This window comes from Podarcis erhardii (genome assembly GCF_964252035.2).
Source record: "Podarcis erhardii genome assembly, chromosome: 10".
Lineage (NCBI taxonomy): Eukaryota > Metazoa > Chordata > Lepidosauria > Squamata > Lacertidae > Podarcis > Podarcis erhardii.
In genome coordinates this window covers 67,228,915-67,247,743 of record NC_138500.1, presented here as the reverse complement: position 1 = coordinate 67,247,743, position 18,829 = coordinate 67,228,915, and the positions used below count along the sequence as shown (strand labels likewise).

General features: G+C 43.0%; 2 protein-coding genes and 1 long non-coding RNA gene across 4 annotated transcripts in view; 1 reads left to right on the top strand and 2 right to left on the bottom strand.

Moving 5' to 3' along the window:
• The window catches only part of LOC309350874, a 92,229-nt gene that overhangs the window by 58,138 nt on the left and 15,262 nt on the right, over positions 1 to 18,829 (bottom strand). The gene's annotated exons all lie outside the window — the stretch shown is intronic.
• Positions 1,311 to 10,916, bottom strand: ALG10 (ALG10 alpha-1,2-glucosyltransferase; the record flags this gene model as incomplete). Of its 2 annotated transcripts, none has more annotated exons than XM_081878040.1 (3): positions 1,311 to 3,869; positions 7,012 to 7,206; positions 10,752 to 10,916. In XM_081878040.1, the coding sequence occupies 3 exons, from the start codon at positions 10,914 to 10,916 to the stop codon at positions 2,814 to 2,816; spliced, it is 1,416 nt and encodes a 471-aa protein (XP_081734166.1). In that variant the 3' UTR covers positions 1,311 to 2,813. The 2 variants fall into 2 exon arrangements, with proteins under 2 accessions (XP_081734166.1, XP_081734167.1); XM_081878041.1 differs by lacking the exon at positions 10,752 to 10,916 and adding an exon at positions 7,499 to 7,572.
• TPRKB (TP53RK binding protein) lies at positions 10,919 to 18,547 on the top strand. Its single transcript, XM_081878138.1, has 6 exons — positions 10,919 to 10,998; positions 12,853 to 12,924; positions 13,943 to 14,126; positions 15,256 to 15,378; positions 16,618 to 16,794; positions 18,126 to 18,547. The coding sequence occupies exons 3-6, from the start codon at positions 13,983 to 13,985 to the stop codon at positions 18,210 to 18,212; spliced, it is 531 nt and encodes a 176-aa protein (XP_081734264.1). The 5' UTR covers positions 10,919 to 10,998; positions 12,853 to 12,924; positions 13,943 to 13,982; the 3' UTR covers positions 18,213 to 18,547.

Here is an 18,829-nt window from a genome sequence, read left to right as displayed (position 1 = left end):
CTAGAATGCAGATAATACATACGGACTCATTCACCTCCTGGATTTCTGCTTTCAAAAAAGCTAGTTAACATGGGGAACTGTTTTAGCTTACTTATTAACCTAACCTAGATTTATAGCCTGCTTTTAAAGTCCAAAGAAAGTGTCCCAAAGGGACTACTCTGAATGGCAACAGCTCTCAAAGGTTATCTTCTGGAACCTCTTCCCAACACTGCTCCAAAAGGATCCTTAACTGGAGGTGTAAGAAAGTGAACCTGAGACTTGCATGTATAATATGCACTTTTCCACTGAGCTATGAGTCTTTCCCAGAGGTGAAAACTCCTCCAAAATGAAGGAAACTGAAGTCAATATGCGAAAGTTACTCTACACGCAACTATTGAAAGAGATTTCCCTAGCACTCGAAGCTGCAAGTTCGGTGTTGTATTTCTGCAGAACGGAGAGATGCTCTGTGCCAGCAGTGCCTATTCCTAGTGGTGGCTGGAATGGGAATAAAGAAGTAGGAATCAAAACTTTGTATTAACCACAAGTGGCAGTTATACTGGCACGCTGAAGAACAGTAAATTTAAAAGGTTCGTGATAATAAGGAAGATTCTCGTTTTGAAATCTTTTGTAAGTTGTGCGCATCATTTCAGAAGCCCTGCGGATTTCATTTACAATTAATAGAAGCCATGAACAATACCAGTTATCTTTGTACTATTGCCTTTTGAGTTTCTGAACTGCGTTTCCAAAAGACTCCAATCAAACCCACAAGACCCATCTCAAAAACACGATTAGTGCTATTAACCATTAATGCTAGCTGAAAGCAATAACAAACAGCTCATTATTGCTTTGTTTATTTCTCCAAGAACCTTGATTAGGAAACTTCAGCTGCATCTTATTTTTATTAAACCAGTAAGCGAAGTACCGTATTTTTTGCTCTATAAGACTCACTTTTTCCCTCCTAAAAAGTCCCTAAAAAGGGGAAATGTGTGTGCGTCTTATGGAGCGAATCCAGGCTGCGCAGCTATCCCAGAAGCCAGAATAGCAAGAGGGATCGCTGCTTTCGCTGCGCAGCTGTTCTGGCTTCTGGGATTAAGAACATTTTTTTTCTTGTTTTCATCCTCCAAAAACTAGGTGCGTCTTGTGGTCTGGTGCGTCTTATAGAGCGAAAAATACAGTAATTTATTCTTTTTGGCCTGTGTTTCAATTTAAAATGTTCACATCCTGCATAGCGTAAGATGTTCCTGTTAAACCAATAAGGAAAATTCATGTTGTATTCTGAAGCCCTGTACTCTGGACATCAGCCACTAAAGTTAATCAGATTTTTTGAAATATTTTTAGTATTATTTATTATTTAGATATCTAATGGCATTTGCCTGGAAATGCTTTGAAGTTCAAACTCTTTCATTGCTAAATTTCATCCTGTTATTTCACATAAGAACTACTTGGAGCCCATTTGACTAGAAGATAACAAGAACGCCATCAGAATGGACTGGCAAATGTATATACCCTGCTCTATCTTAGGGGAGAGATGGGGAACCTGTGATTTTATTTTTAAAAGAAACCATACATTTCCAGCTGCCATAATTACAAAATAACAGCAAAAGCAAGCACAGAAACAATAAGGAAGATAATTCTACAACGTTTTGGGAGCTGGCATACACTGAAAGCGAACAAATGGAGACAGCCTTTGGAAATTCTTGCCTGTTTATCCTCAATGGATACAAAATTCTCAAAACATTGCAGAATCAATGCAATGGGTGCAAAAGTTGGGCAAGGCATTGAAACAAGGAAGGTTGAACCACTCAAGTCTTAAGGGTGTTTATGCTAAAAAAACAACAACTCTACTGGGTTCACTGGAACTTTCTGATAAGTTATTACACTTAAAACCTTGTAGCATAATCCTATGCATGCTCAGAAGGAAGACCCACTGTGTTCAGTGGGGCTTACTTAGGAAAGTGTGCATAGGAACGCAACCTTAAAATACTCAGCTATACTTTAAACTTCATTGCTTTCATCAGAACGTCTTAAAGATACGGAATGTGTTGAATGTGCTAACCTGCTGTAGTCTGGCATTCAGCATGTTAAGGGACATGCAGATTAGGTTAATTGCATGATGTGTAAATCAATTGTGGTCCGCAAGCCCACAGTATATTTCAGTCCTCTTTATTCTTGCCATTTTATTCCTGAGGCCCCATTTTCAGGTTCATTTGGGTTGCAGTAAAGGTCATCGTCATCCACTAACTTTCACGCGTAAATTTCTCCATGGTGAACAGTTCCTGCAAATGAGCTTCAACGTATTGATATGTGAGACTCAGCCCATTTTGGAGAAGACATGCTTTCCAAGTAGTAAAATCTGAATTCTTGATAGCACAAGTGCAGTAACAAGGCATCCTCACCAAGCAAAAACTATGTTTAGGAGCCGCATTGCAGTAAACGAACCATATCGAAAATTAACCTATTGGACATAAGCTACGCCACTGTTTTCCATCTTTTTGTTGCATATGGCTAGGAACACACATAGATATATTGAAAACATCCCAGATTTATAGCCCCTGCAACATAGCAAGCATGATGTAAACAAATTTATTCACATTAGTTTTTTGTGGTTTAATTTCCCTGCTCTTTATTATTAATATATTTATTAATTCCCAGGATTTTAACTGTATAAAAATGGCTTTTCAATATCTGCAAAAAACAGTGCATCAGATTTCACATTCACTGCCAGTTACAAACATCCAGAATGTTTCTTTTTTTCCTTGGTAGAGTTTCAAAGCCTGCAGACTTTTATTTGCTGCAGGAAAAGTCCTAGAATTTAGTCATCCCATTGCCCAAAATTACCACATAAACCTTTGGATTTCCTCGCTGTTCGGCCATTGGAAAGGTTTGTTCAAAAAGATATGGAAAGTCACCACGTTCACCAAAATATAAAAAGCCAATTCCAGGAAAAGTTTAGAAAGCGATGGCACAGGAATATTCAGCCTGTATATGATATATGGCAAAATGAAGTAACGGAACTCTAATAGCTTCTGGGGAACTGTGACAACAAACAAACATAAAAAATATACCAAATTCCAGAAAACAGATTTTGATTTCAGTGCATCTGTGAAACTCCAACCAGCAAATATATAGACTGGAACTAATATGTACTTCACCAGTTCGTGTCTTTGAAAGATCTTTCTCCATATGTAAAATGTGTAATGCCTGTTGTCTGCAAGCAAGTATTTGTGAGCAAACGTAAACTTCCAGACGAGGAATAGAGAGACGGTGGTGAGGATGCTGTATCGCAAAAAATGCTTCTGGACGGAACGGAGAAAATTGACCATTTTGCCAGGGGTTACTAGGTGAGGAAAGGAAAAAACAAGAGTAAAAGAAAGGAAGTAGAAAAGCTGGGGGAAATGCAGACAGGCTTCATGGCTGCTCCTGTCGCCAACAACAATGCCATCATTGAGGACCACAAAAGTGAAGAAAACCAGCACCATCATGATGTATGGCCATGTCAAGAGAAAGAGAGTGGTTAGGTTTTTAAGTGACATGAGGTAGGCCTGGAGAAACCTGAAGAGTCTGATGAGTTCTGAAAAGGATCCCTTTGCAGGAGAGTTCTTCTGCTCTTTGCTTTTCGACAGCTCTGCCTTCCAGGCCTCGCTTAGTTTTTGTGCAACGACACTTCCTCCGCAGAACACAGTCCATACAATGTTGGTCTGACGAAACATGAAGCCGCAGAACCCAAGCAGGGCCGACGTTTTATGATTGCCGTAGAGGCACATTAAATAAGCAAAGAGAGTGAAGAAGGTTGAGCCTGTGTCGGTATAATAAAGGAATGTAAAAAAATAAAGAGTTGGAAATGCTGCGAGCGTCAAGGTTGACAGAATTCTCTGGAATCCAGAGGCAGCCTAGAAAGGGCGACGAAAAAGAAGAATTAGGACTGCTGCTTCCGTTATGAATTAATAACAAAATGGACAACCACTGGAAACTTCGTTTGCGCAAGCACCACCGAATTGGACAGGCATCTCAAATCATTTGTCGCAAACCATTTTGTTTTAAGGTAACTTCCAGGATTTCAACTGCTAAAAACAGAACTGCCAACTGATTAAATAAGTTAAATTATCTTTAATCAAGTGCATTTCACTTGATTAATGTTCTGATTAAAATCATGCATTGATAAAAACAATACTTCTGAAGCAAGAAGCATGCTATTTTGTTTTTAAGTGATGCACCACTCCTCCTCCTCCTCTGAATTTATATACTGTCCTAAGGATTTCCTTTTCTCTCACAGGCAAAAAGAATCCCTGTTCTAAGAGGGTGTTTGTAATTTGCAGTTTATATAAGCATTTGTATTTTAAAAATAATGGCCTAAATCTAACAGAGAATTGGGTGTGCTTAATCCCACTGACTTCAATGAGTTTAAAATTTAGAACCATATTTTTTCTTTTAAAAAATACATTGCCTGATTAATGGAAGGGGATAACTTTTTTGCTTACTATTATTTTTTAACTGGTTAATCCTAACCAATTAATCTACCAAGCACTGCAACCCTAGTAAAACCACATTTCTGACCAAATGACCCATCAAGAGTAAGACTGGATTCCCATAAACACTTACCTGGGACTACATGGCTCTTACTTCTGAGTAGACTTATATAGGATTGCACCCAAAATGAATATTGCTAAGATCCTGAACGTAACATAGTGTAAACCATCGCAAAATCCTTAAAAAGTCCTTATGACTGCATTACAAGCCTATGAAAGACCAATGTGACTTGTAGTCACAGGTGTAATATTAAGCAGATGCATAAGTCTTTGCTTGCTACGTGCGCAAAAAGCTTCTAAAAGTACAGTGGTGCCCCGCAAGACGAATGCCTCGCAAAACGAAAAACCCGCTAGACGAAAGGGTTTTCCGTTTTTCGAGGCGCTTCGCAAGACAAATTTCCCTATGGGCTTGCTTCGCAAGACGAAAACGTCTTGTGAGTCTTGCGAGTTTTTTCCCTCCCCCCCCTTTTTCTAAGCCGCTAAGCCGCTAATAGCGCTAATCCGCTAATAGGGATGCTTCGCAAGACAAAGAAACCGCTAGACGAAGAGACTCGCGGAACGGATTATTTTCGTCTTGCGAGGCACCACTGTACTTGCTTTTAGAAAAAACAGGAAGGCAACATGGTCTAAGACAGTGTTTCCCAACCTTTTTTGGGCAAAGGCACACTTGTTTCATGAAAAAAATCTCGAGGCACACCACCATTAGAAAATGTTAAAAAATTTAACTCTGTGCCTATATTGACTATTGTCAGGGGTTCAGGGAGAGAGGCGCAGAGGAGGGAGGAGACCGAGAGTGAGGGAGAAGGATTCCAGGCTGACGAGGAAGAGGACGACAATGACCCGAGATGGTCCATGAGTCCGTCCAGTGAATCGGAGGATTCCCAAAAGGGAGCCCCCCTGGTCAAGCCAAGGGGAGCCCAAGGGGGAAGCAGTCAGGAGCAGGGGAACGTAGGGGGAACCGCCAGTGGGAGTTGGAGATCGGGACCGGCTTCTCCACCGGAACGGAGTGAAGAGGGTGGAGTTACCAGTGTGTCGGGAGGAACAGAACAAGGAGCAGAGGGGGGAAGGAGATCGGGGCAAGACGTCCTGCCGGAAGGGGCGGAAAGCAGTACCGGGAGCAGTGTGGCTGTTGAAAGGAAGGTCAGGAGCAACGTACGCGCGCCAAGTTCAAATGTGGAGGCGCGCGGAAGTGGGGAGAGCTCTGGGGAGGAGCCTGGTGCCAAAGCACGAAGGAGGGGGGAGCAGGCAGGAGAAGACTCAGCCTCTGGGGAGTCCCGGAAGGAAGGAACACAGGGGGGCAGGAAGACCCTGCGGAAAAGGAAAGAGAGGAAAAGGTGGAGCAGCACAAGCCTCTTAAATTGGTGCAGGGGAGGGACGGACTCAGAGGGGACTTCTAACATCTAAGGGTAACAGATGCGGAGCCACGGAGTTTGGATGTAATGACGACAATGATCTTCAATAAAACCTTTTGTATATAGCTTGGACTGGACTTTGGTCTCTTGTGAGCTGGGACCCAGGGTGGCTCTGACAACTATATATAAAGTAACTCTCTTTAATAGGCATCAAATAAACACAAAGAAAGTATTTTATAATTACTTTATTATGAAATAGTAAGTACCGTATTTTTCGTCCCATAGGACGCTCCGTCCCATAGGACGCACCTACTTTTTTGGGGGGGGAAATAAAGGAAAAAATTTTTTCCTTTATTTCCCCCCCCCCCAAAACCAGGTCGGGGAACAGTGGGATGGCGGTGCTGCGCCTCCCCGCTGTCCCCCGAGCTTGTGGGGCTGGCCCATGTCTGCCTGGCGCGAGGGGCGCTCTGCGAAGGGCGCCCCGTGCGTCGGGCGGCAGGCTACAGTCCGCAGCATGGGGAACCCTCTGTTTCAGGGCGCCCCACGCGCGCGCAAGGCTTGCCAACACGAGCGCGGAGCACGGGGCGTCCTCCGAAGGGCGCCCCGTGCTCCGCGCTGCCGCCCGCAAGCCTTGCGCTCTCGGGGGGAGATCCCCCGGGTGCGCAAGGCTGGCCAACACCAGCGCGGAGCACGGGGCGGCCTCCGAAGGGCGCCCCGTGCTCCGCGCTGCCGGCTTCCGCCCGCAAGCCTTGCGCTCTCGGGGGGAGATCCCCCAGGTGCGCAAGGCTGGCCAACACCAGCGCGGAGCACGGGGCGGCCGACCGAAGCGAGCGGCGATGGGATGTGGGAGGGAGCTCGCTCGCCGCCCCGCGTGTGCTCGCCGCCGCCGCCCCGCCTCTCGCCGCCCGACTCGCCCGCCTCCCTCCCACGGCACACCAGGCAACGTCTCGCGGCACACTAGTGTGCCGCGGAACACCGGTTGGGAAACACTGGTCTAAGATGCTGGGAAGATCCAAATGTTATTGCAGAAACAGAATAAAATGCAGCTACATCATAATGAAAGAGTTCAGAGTTTTGCCAAGCCTCTGACACATTAATGGTGCTACTGTGTATAGGAATGACACTCTTTTAAGTGTGATACATTTGCACTGTACCTTTTTATGGTGCATCCTGCAAAAAAGCAAATATAGTAAATAGAAGTTCCCAATGCTGAACAGAAGATTAATGAATCTGAGCATTCCTGTAGAGCAGACTATGCTTCCAGACCACCCAAAGAGCCACGCTGCAGGTTTCACAATTCCAACTGACACCAAATATAAACCAGGAAGTGTAGTAATCATGGGGTCCCACTGCAAAAAGAGAGAACAGAAAGACAATAAAATTAAACAGCTCAGAAATGTGTTTTTATAATTAGAAAAACAGAATGCAAAATTAATGAATTCAATTAAACTCCTGCTTCCTCTTTCTGTTATTCCCATGTATATTTATTATTACTATTATTATTACTATTATTATTACTATTATTATTATTATTATTAGAAACAGAGATTTGTACATCTCTCTGTGCAGAAATTAGTGTTCCAGGTATATGGGAAATTTAATCATCTTGGGAGAGAGATGAAAATCCCTGATTCACATTACATTGGCAGTTTCGAAAATGAAATGCATGTCATTTGTGTCACTTTTTTTTTTTTTTTGCTAGGGACGCAGTCTGCCAAAGTAATGTTCTAGAATTTTTGTTTTAACAGAAGACGAAGTTCCATCTTAACTGAATTCCATTTAACTGATTCTTATACAGTGGTACCTCGGGTTAAGTACTTAATTCGTTCCGGAGGTCCGTTCTTAACCTGAAACCGTTCTTAACCTGAAGCACCACTTTAGCTAATGGGGCCTCCCGCTGCCGCCACGCCGCCGGAGCACGATTTCTGTTCTCATACTGAAGGAAAGTTCTTAACCCGAGGTACTATTTCTGGGTTAGCAGAGTCTGTAACCTGAAGTGTCTGTAACCTGAAGAATATGTAACCCGAGGTACCACTGTATGCTATACAATTTGATATGTCAATATTCGACTATATGAGTCGGCTAACCCTTAATGCCAAACAGCGCTGGGTACAAGCTGGGAAATTACAAAGTAAGGCTTGTTTCCAAATCATGATCTAGTGTTATGGATGAACTGGCCCTTGCATCCTCTTAGCTGTCTCATATAGTCAACTGGGTTTCATCTCTGAAATGTCTCTGATAGCTCATTCTGAACTGCTAGCCAAGAATCTGGTGGTTTTTTTCCTGACATATTATAAAAATTTGTCCCTTTCTGACTATCCCAACTGCTAAGTCCATGTAAAGCCGATCTCTGCATCACTGCATGCTTACTGCCAAACAGTTGCAACAGGCTAGAAAAGTTATATGTGCTAATCCCTGCATAAAAGCTATTTGGGCAGCAATGGGGAACTTCCAGCCAGCTGGCCTAACTAGGCTGGCACAGGTCCGAATTTGACACTTGAGGCCAGTTCCCACAAGCTGCCACTCTGCCCCACAGCCGCAGCTAGCAACTGGCTGCATAAGGTGAGGCCCTCATTGTTCCTTTGCAAGCAGGGTTCCCTCTCAGTACTGATCAACTGATCACCATTGATCATAACAGGTAGGAATGGGCCAATATATATGTAGACTGTCCCTGGATAAAGTGAATTTTCTTCTTTCAAGTTCCCAAAGTTCTTAACCTAGCTCAAGGTTTCATCAGAACTAGCCAGATGCTTAACGGATCGCAGTCAGCCAATCTTTTGCAAAATATGACTTTAGAGCTGTCTTGCCCCAAAATGGCAATTAGACATTCTGTTTTGGTGAGAAGAACTTGTGCAGTCTAACGATTATTCTATTGCTACTTATATCAGGAAAGTGGTAAATTGCGTGGTAATAGTCACTGGATGTGAAGCAAGATCTGAGTGATGTTTCATATTCCATTTATTGAAAGTACATACCATTTTTAAGTGCATATACCTTTTTATAAGTAAGCTGCCACTGAAATTATGCTATTATTTCTGAAGGAAGGCTTGTAGGTGGAGCCTATGTATAAATTGTGGGTCTTTGAAATAACTGTAGGCAGGAATTTTGCCTCATACAACAAACCTGTATCACTTACTTTGGAGTAAGCCCAATTGAACTCAATGGGATTTACTTCTGAATACCCATGTATAGAATTGTGTTGTTAATGCACTCTGCTTCGATGTTCATGTATGATGTGCACAGATTGCTGCTGCAGACTTACTGGGGACAGTTGAGGGGGAGAGTAAAGTGGACAGGGAAGGATTTAGAAAGATTAGGACTGTAATCCCTTGGGCTGCACAAATAAAGGGGGGAAATGGAGTTTCTAAGGAACTGCAATTGCAGCACCGATGCAGCTCCAGAATCTGTTTCCCATGCCACGGCTCAGACGGGAAACATGTAAATTGATTTTTACAAAGGGAGGAGTCTCTGAACATGAGCAGATCGCATTGTACAATTCCTCACCAATTAGGGCTGGAATTGGGGGTGGACTTTCAGTGTCAAAAGGTACAGTTTAGGGGCACTTTGAGCCCCAGCGCTTACCTTAAAAATCAGAATTATGGGACACAACTGGGCACCATCAAGACCTTGCGGTGCCGTTGGGAAAGTGAAACACATGAAGAGCTTTGCAGACTGAAAGCAGCCCTTTTACGCACATGATTTAGTTCTTATAGCTGTATATCAGAAGTTGTCCTTCGCCACCTGTCTTGTATAGTATAGGATTGCCCCATATTTCAAGGTTTTTACTTCCTGTATCGGTAACAGTTTTGTCCTGCATTTCAGGTCTTCCCCTCTGTTTGCCAAGTTAGAGATCCTCTCCCAAGGCACATGTTTGAAAAGCTGTGCATTTAAGCACGGACAGATCTACAAATTCATGTGTATGTGTGTGCATGCGACAAATTCCAGACAGGCCACCCTAAAAGGCTGCAATAGATGGCAATGGATTGCTTTGAAGTCACTTGGGGGAGGAAAATCATCATCATCACCAGTGATTTTTTCTGGGGGGACGCATACCCCTAAACATTTTGTGAATCTAAGTTTGGCCTCATTGAGGGGCAATATTTCAATATGAGTAGGAAAATGAGAGTATCCCTAAACATTTTTAAGGGGGAAAAGCACTGATAATCACCCAACAGCCCCACCCCGCCCTGTATTTTGCCAGAACATAAGTGGCAACCCTAGTTCTAAACCCTGATGGCCAAATTCAGATTTGCAGGGCTTGAGTAGTAATAATAATGATAATAATAATAATTTATACCCTGCCCATCTGGCTGGGTTTCCCCAGCCACTCTGGGCGGCTTCCAACAAAACACTAAAATACAATAACCTATTAAACATTAAAAGCAACCCTGTATCAGGAAATTTTTAATATCTAATGCTTGACAATTTTTTAATGTGCTGTAAGCCGCCCAGAGCGGCTGAGGAAACCTAGCCAGATGGGCGGGGTATAAATAATGAAATTATTATTATTATTTAGCATAGGCTTCCCTGCACCCCTTGACAGACGCCCTGCAAATCATAAATGGAAAGGTACGTGCGTGAGGTTTAAAACCTACAAGATCCGACAAACTACCCCTCAGCTTTGACTCAAGGCGGGGTCTTAAGAGCAGGTGGAAATGGACTCCATCTCCCATCAACCCCCGCCATCAAGAGCCACGCCGAGGGATGATGGGAGTTGTAGTCCACCCGATGCCCGGCGAGTTCCCCCTGGACCTAGCCGCCCCTGAACAAACCCTTCTAGTCGCCTGGGATAAAAGAGGGCGAGGAAGGCGGCCGGGGCAAAGAGAGGCGGCTTGGTTATCCCCTCAGCCCGAGCGGCTTGCCGCCGGCCCGCCTGGCCTACCTACCTACCTACCTGCTGGAAGCGCCCCTGGCAGTAGGCGTGCGCCTGAGGGACGTGAAAGGCCTCGTCCATGTAGGGCGAGCGTTGCTGTCGGTTGAGCGCCGAGAAGAGCAGGCAGGAGGCGAGGAAGGCGCAGCTGAGCGCCGCCGAGAAGTAGTAGGCCTCGGAGCGCTCCATTGCTGGCGCCGGAGGTCGGGAGGGGAACCGGGCAAGAAACGCGAGGCCCGCCCGCCCGCCGCCTCAGGATAAGGCGAGCCCGGTAAGCCTGAGGCGCTGCTGCCTCGCGCGGCCGCCCAACTCCCTCTCAGGCGGGGGAAGCCGCTGCTTCAAGCCGAGCCTTGCGGCGGGGAAGGGGCTGCCGGGGACCCTCTCCGCCCCTCCTCCGAGAGCCAGGCCGGGCGCTTGGCGAAGAGCTCCCTTTTTTGTCAAGCTCGCCTTGAAAGGCGCTTTTTGTGTGTGTGTGTGTGTGTGTGTGTGTGTGTTGCCACACTTTGTGCAACGGCTTCCGTGTCGCGTGTGAGCTTTAAAAAAATATATTTTTTTTTTTAAAAAACACCTTTCAAGTTTACGCATTTCACCCATTTTTATACCTTTCACTCATTTTACAATCATTTCCTCCTTTTAAAAAAATTATTTATACTTTCAAGTTTATGCATTTCACCAGTTTTATACATTTCACTCATTTTACAGTCCTTTTGACATTTCAAAACTTGGACTTCCTTCCCCTTCTTTCTGCGGCTCCATAACTTTATTTTTAATACCTTCCGCGTATTGCAAATTAACTCAATGTCCTCATTTATTCATCTTTAAATATATACTCTTATGAAATGGCAGGTTATTACAATAATCCTGGCAAATGTTTTTATCTGTTACCCAGTCAGATGGATGGGGTATAAATAATAAAAAAATATTATTACAGTATTAATAATCTGTAAATATTCAGTAAACCATTTCCATTCCTTTTTTTTTTAATGTTATCTCGATTTCTTATTGTTCCAGTAAGTTTCACCCCATTTCTGCATATTCCATAAGTTTTTGTGTCCATTTTTCCTTTGCTGGGACTTGTCACCCGTGAGCTCCCTGTGTGCAGATTGCAGACCCTCCTGATATAGGCAAAAATAGGGGTGGTTGGCTTTTGCTGCCCAACTCCTAAGTCCAGGATCGGTCAGAGATGAATGGATAGAGGCAGGATCTAGTGGAAACCAAGGCGAATCTAGCAAGGAGGCGAAAGAGACCCAAAACATCTCTTTTCAGGGTTTGCATTTTGGCTGGAGAAGGACATGCCCTCTACAAACAGTCAGAAATTACATCCCACCCAAGGTGGGGTTACTGTGGCAAATCCTCAGGATTTGACAAGTTTTACATAGTTCCAGTTTACACAAAAACATTAGCATTTTATAAGACCATCAGGAGGCCTGTCAGGCATCCCTCAATCTGGGCAAACAATGACAATTAATAAAAAGGAGGTTCATAGATAGAGGAGATGAATCCTTTCAGGAACTTCCCTTGATGACTATCTGATTACCTGTTCTCAGGCAAGGGGGATTAAGGAAGCAGAGGAAATATTTGCAGTCTTTAGGAGAGCCAAGATGGCTTTTGGATTGCTCTCCTGTACTATTTTAGACATGTGGTTCGTATACTTATGTATGTGTGTTTATCTTGTGCAATCATCAACATTTATTCTATATTTGAGATCTTAGAATTCCTATAGCACTCCCAAAGGTTCCTATTTTCAAGGGATTTACAGAAGCCATTGCACTTTTCAATTTGAGCCCTGAATGCCCCGCTTTTACTTACTTAGGACATCCCTAAGGAGGTTTGAGACTGAACATCTTTTTCCTGTCATCAGCCAGCCAGTCACTTTATTCAGAGGTAGACTGTCCCTGAATCTTGAGGTTCCATGCATTTTGATCTGATGTGCAAGGGGCGGAGGAGTTGCAGAAATTGTTAAATGCCAGAATATAAACAAGGGTCTAAATTTGAGGCCCCCTGTGAGGCCACAGGCCAAAAGACCCTCCTGCCCCACCCCTTGGCTGTGCACACATACATAGAAGAAAGATAATTGTCTATTAAGATCTTATTTGGTTGTTTTTGCTTATCTGCTTCTGCACAGGACCAACTGTGACTCACTGATCCTACTCACAGGATCATCTTGGAAAAATTAATTGGATCACAAGTGCTAAAGGTATTCATTTATAGAATTTATTTAAAAAGTGACCCCATTGACAGCAAAGATTGCATCAGAATCATCCCTTTGTCAAGTGAAAAGTTCAAGAACACATTTGGAAACATTTTTTTAAGCTTGCAAATGGGATGTGTGTGTGAGAGAGAGACAGAGACAGAAACAAACAGAGAGACAGAGGGCAGGAAGAGCATATTTCATTTGACCCATCACTCCTGAACTCTCTTTCCGTAATGAATGTCTCTTATTCTAAGCAATAACATTTCTACGGAATTTTGTAGATTTTTTTTTTAAGAAACACTATGCACCAGTTCACTCTGTGAACAGACTCTGTCCAGCACAAAAGTCACGGCACATTGCAGAGAACTCGGGGGGATAGATCTGCTGTCACTTTGTGTATGGTTTGGAAAATAAAAAAAGCAGTGATAACAACTCAGGCTGCCTTTTGCAAAAACACAGTATTGCTGTTGGAATCCATGATCTGCAGGGTTTTCCAGAGAATGGGTCAACGACAACTCCAGATAATGACTGGCTGATCCAAAATGTATAAACACTGAAAGCAACGTATTTTTAAATGTTGGTTTGGCCGTGAAAGTCATGTATGTATTGTACTTCTGCACAATGAGAGGGTACGAGTCTTACATTGTTGTTTGAAGCAAAAAAGCTCAATATAACTATAAAAATTCGTATGAGCAATATTCCCAAAGCTGATGCACGTCTTGCATTTTTGCACTGTGTCTTTGTCGAAGAATGGCAGGCCACATGTGTACTTAACAAGATCAGACTGCTTAAATCAGAATAAATTTAGAGCATAAACTTTTCAAAGTAGTTCAGTTTTTCCAGCTGCTGACATGGAACACGGTCACTAGGCCAAGTTCATACTAATCTTGTGCAGACGTGACAACTTTTGAAACGTCTCTATGGAATGTAGCCTTAAGCTTAATTAAGTAAAACTTCTAGGCAAAGAGCAAACACAGAAGTATCAACAATACCCATTGGTCACTTTTTAGAAATGTTCCAGGTTTGACTGATTCAGAATCAGCGTACTGCTGTGTTGCAAGATGCAGTGTTTAACACATCGCCTGGAACTGTTTCCTGACTGCCTTGTTACTCTTATCCTGTTTAATGATGTGAAAAATGCTGCCACGCTAAGAAAAAAAGCAATGGAAGGAGCTATTGATGGAGCATTAATTAATCCTGCAATGGTGAGCAAATAATTTTTTTGTGTATTCATTACTGTGGTAACGTAAGGTTTGCAAAACTCACAGAGCTATTGCAATCCTGCCTGTGTGAAATTCTGAGTTTCAGGAGCTGTGTTAGATTTGAAGGAGAAGGCAATAGATTTCTATTCAGGTAGGAGCAGGTCAGCGAGAATGTTAACTGTGCCCAGTTGGACAAAGGTACAGATTTTTCAGGAAACTTGTGAAAGGTTGTATGAGAGAATGGATGGAACATTTACCGGGGCGCTCTGCCCTTTCTGTAGCAACTTTCCTGCATCCAAGAAACATTGTGTTTTGCTGAACACAGAGTAAAATGAAAGGGGACTTTAATGGGTGTGTTCGTTCTCTATCCATCCTTGGTTCAAGCCAACCGTGTTTGATCTCTATGGCTCCCTCTGTCTCCCAGATGTCTTTGCAGGGAACTGCTGTGCTGGCATGGCTAGTGAGTAGAGCAGACAAATGAGGAAATACTGGATATGTTTTGATGCTGATGGCTGCCTGAAAGTGGCCCAAAACCACTGTTTGAGAAGCACTGCCCTACTGGCTGTATTTTTGCTTCTTATTTGGACTTTGGTTTATTTGTCCTCATATTAAACCATTTTGAATATGCTAGATCAGTTTCTCATTTTTTAAAAAAACTGCAAAATAGAAATTTCACATCTGGGTGAGAGAAGAGCTTTAGAAAAGTTTTCACTTTCCTCAGGATTTTAAAATGTTTATCCACATTTTCTCATGATTTTTTCTTCTTTGTTTCTTCTCAATATTCTTCTCAATATACTGCTATACTCTCTGCAAAAGGCTTTTTTTCTGGTTCTTTACAAGATAGTGAGAGCTGTATTAATAGGATTCCAGTTTCCCCAGGTAGAAATGTGATGTGTGAATTTAATTTTCATTTAAATATCTACTTGTACTGTTACTACTGTATGTTTAGACCTCAGACATGGTTTTATTGATAGACCAAAGTGCCCCTCCTTGCTGCTTGTTTCAACATTTAATTGATGGCATAACTGGCCACTTCTAAAGTATATTTTTCCTTGTTGAGCTAAGGAAAGCAGTGGGTCTATTTTGAGGCCTACCCATGGAAACCAAACTTTATTCTGTATTTTTTTGGCAGATTGTTGATCCATTTCAGTTACTCGTGGCAACGAATAAAGCTGTACATCTCTACAAGATCAATAAAATGAAGACAAGAACTCTTAACGCTGAAATAATATTCAACCTTTCCCCGAACAATAATGTAAGATGGCTGCTTACAGCATGCTCTGAATTCTTTTTTTCTTTTTCTTTTTTTGCAATAATAGCACAATAAGAGCCCTGCTAGATCAAGCCAAAAGGCACATTTAGTCCAGTATTCTGGCCTCATAGGGAAGAATTTGAGCAGGACCTCCTGACTGTAACAGTGAAATAAGATTTGCTTGTCCTCGAAGAAGGCTGCTAATTGAAAGGTGTCATGTATATTATTCACCACACAAAATATTTCCTGACCATCAGTTTGCCTGCACACATAGCCTTTATTAAGCCACCCTCGTCTGTGCAAGACTGAAACAAGGTCTTAACAAAGCATTCAGTCTTAGGCTTCACAACTGCTGCCCTTGTACTGAGTTCATAAAATATGTAATCTGGATACTCATTTTATGAGATACTATTTTTTTTTCGTTCCCATTCAGGAATTGCCTCTGATTGTCCACTATAATCTGCCCCTACCCTGGTAAATAAGCACTGTAGGAAACAGTGTTTTTGGTTCTCTGGCTTTTCTTTTGGCTTGAGAATCCTCACAGAGGTCTGACCTATAAGAAGGCAGGCTTTCCTGTACAGGCCTGGACACTTTGTGAAACCCCTATCATCCCAGGAAAACATAACCCAGCCATGTATTTTGCCTTGTTGGCTCCCTTTCTTGTTCTTACAGACCTGGGTGGGTAGCAAAAACACTGGAGAATTGAGTTTCTGGTTGATAGTATTTTGTTTGATTGCTTACAAGTTGTGCAAGTCTGCTCTACAGCCCACACATGCAATGTGTCCTGGGCTTCCTCCAGACTCTTCCTGCAGTAATATTAGAAAGAACAAAAACCAACCAGAGGTTATCATGTACAGTATTTACACCACAAGGATACCTACATAGAATGTGTCAACTAAGGGTCTTAGAAGTCCCATAACCGTACAGGAAGTTTATACCACTCCTGCCTATCCCTTGCTTTGACACAGCTTATCATTCTTTAAATCTGACATTAAAAGCCTTTGCATGTCCCTCATATAGTGACTTGAAAACACATGAATGAATATTAAACTGCCTATGATAAAATATGCCCACATTTGTTGTAAGTATTTATCTTGTGAGATAGTTAACATTTCACTTAACAACTAATTTAATCTTTTCAGAGCTTTGGAACCAAATCAATGGGAAAATATATTTTGTGAGATGCTCTGGGTTGCTAGGATGTGACTGATGTACATAAGAGCACACAATTCTGTGTTTTAGATTTCAGATGCCTTCAGAAAGTTTGGCATTTCCGACAGTGACACTGCCGTACTTGTTGTTCTGGTTGAAGACCAAGAGAAAACCGTGAATCTGGACGACGTAATACATCAAGTGGAAGGCCAGCAAGTCCCCTTAGCAGATCTCCCCAAAATAACAGACCTACAGAAAGTTAAAAAGGTTTGTACAAGGTTGTCCTGGGTTAAGGGTTGAGATGAGGCAAAATATAGCATTTTTTTTTTGCTTTGTAATTACAATTTGCAATTGTAATTTTGCAATTACTTTTAATACAGAGCGGGGGAGGGGGGTGACCTGTGACTCTCTAGATTCCCACAGCCCCAACTAAAAGGACTGTGGCAAATGGGAGTTGAAATTCAATTTGTACTGTGCCACAGGGTGTTCATTTCTGAGATAGATGGACATACCTTAAACACATTTATTTAGCTCTCTAAAGCCAGTGGGATTTCCCCCCACCTAAGCATGGGATGCGGGTGGCGCTGTGATCTAAACCACTGAGCCTCTTGGGCTTGCCAATCAGAAGGTCAGCGATTCGAATCCCCGCAATGGGGTGAGCTCCCGTTGCTCTTGCCAACCTAGCAGTTCGAAAGCATGCCCCAAAAGTGCAAGTAGATAAATAGGTACTGCTCTGGCGGGAAGGTACGCTGCTCTGGTTTCGGTGTTCTGTTGCGCCAGAAGCGGCTTAGTCATGACCCGGAAAAACTGTCTGCGGAAGCGGACAAACGGCGGCTCCCTCGGCCTGTAAAGCGAAATGAGTGCCGCAACCCCAGAGTCGTCTGCGACTGGACTTAACTGTCAGGGGTCCTTTACCTTTACCTTTAAGCATCCTTAGCAATGCAAGCATACCCCTACATTTTCTTAATCTTCTTTTGTGTCTTACATTTTTCCCACTCTGTATTGAGTGTTTTGACTGCAAAGTACATAAGGGTGCAGTCCCATGGTCCCTGGAGAGGACATCCCAGCAGCCATTGATGTTGCCATTTTTTGTGGATGTAGAGGGAGGTCCAGAAGTAGAAAAGTAGGTCCACCCCTGGAAATCTTCTCAATTCAACCATGGAGACTTCTGAAACCATCCCTCCTCCACTGTTGGCGCTGGGGGGATAGAGAGAGAGAGAAGGAGCAAGTTGGGGCTGAATCAAGGGAGATTTTGGATTCATAGAATCAAAAGTCACTCCATTAACCTAAGAAGTGTGCGAAAAAATATGGCAGCCTTGGAGCTGCCATATTATTTCCGCTCTAGCTATCTCCTCCCCAGCTTTGATTCCTGCATTGCAGGAGATTGGACTAGATGATCCTCATGGTCCCTTCCAACTTCACAACTCTGTAAGATTTTATTATTTGCTCTAGCAGGGCATTGGAAGTTATAGTAGCTATGCTTTGAATTCTCACTTCTGCCTGCCATGGGATTGCTTGTGCCCATTTTTTCAACTTGACCTATAAAGCTGGACAATCTTTTGCTCCTCCAGAAAGTGACTATTCCATTTTCTTTGCAGTTGTACAAGCTAACCCCACAGGAGGAAAAAATAGGCACGCTGCTGGATGGCATCATTTGTAGAATGGCAACTAAAGATGTTTCATGAAAAAAAAAGTTAGGACATTGGAACAGTTTTAGCCTGAAACAAATGTTTATTTCAATTTTTCTGTTTGGTCAAACCAGTGTTAAAATGCCCTGAAGTCTAACTCTTATTTTGTTTGAAAACGGAAGCTGTCACAATTTTATTACAAACATGGAAGGATGTTTGGGTATTGTGATTATTTTATAATCAAGAAGTAAAAGTTTATTGTTCACTGTATTTTTGCATATTGCCCTTCTGGCAATGTACGGCAGGTGGTGCACAATTTAAAAGACTAAAAGAGAGAGAGAGTAAAAGATACAAAAAGCAAAACAATAAAATGACAGCATTCTCTCATGTTATTGGTCTTGCTAGGTGCGAATGGTATGGGCATTGTGGCCTGGCCTTCTCCTTCCCCCTTGGTTAACACAGTTCTTTAAAGTAACCCTTGGGGTGTGGTGGAGCTAGTAGCACTCCTCACCGTTTCCGCTGGCACCCATGCATTTTCCGACTCAGGCTCCCCCTCCCAAGCCACTAGATACTCCACCTGTCTTCCCTTCCACCTTGAATCTAGTATCTCCGCTACGTGACTGCTGCGCTCCCTCTCCTCTACCTGTGGGTGTACAGGAACCTCTCCTTCTCGT

Excerpts from the sequence above, each read along its gene's own strand:
- TPRKB (XM_081878138.1), top strand. The coding sequence starts at position 13,983 with ATGCAGTGTTTAACACATCGCCTGGAACTGTTTCCTGACTGCCTTGTT. Across the intron at positions 14,127-15,255 it reads CATTAATTAATCCTGCAATG|ATTGTTGATCCATTTCAGTT; the intron begins GTGAGCAAATAA and ends TTTTTTTGGCAG. Across the intron at positions 16,795-18,125 it reads ACCTACAGAAAGTTAAAAAG|TTGTACAAGCTAACCCCACA; the intron begins GTTTGTACAAGG and ends TTTTCTTTGCAG.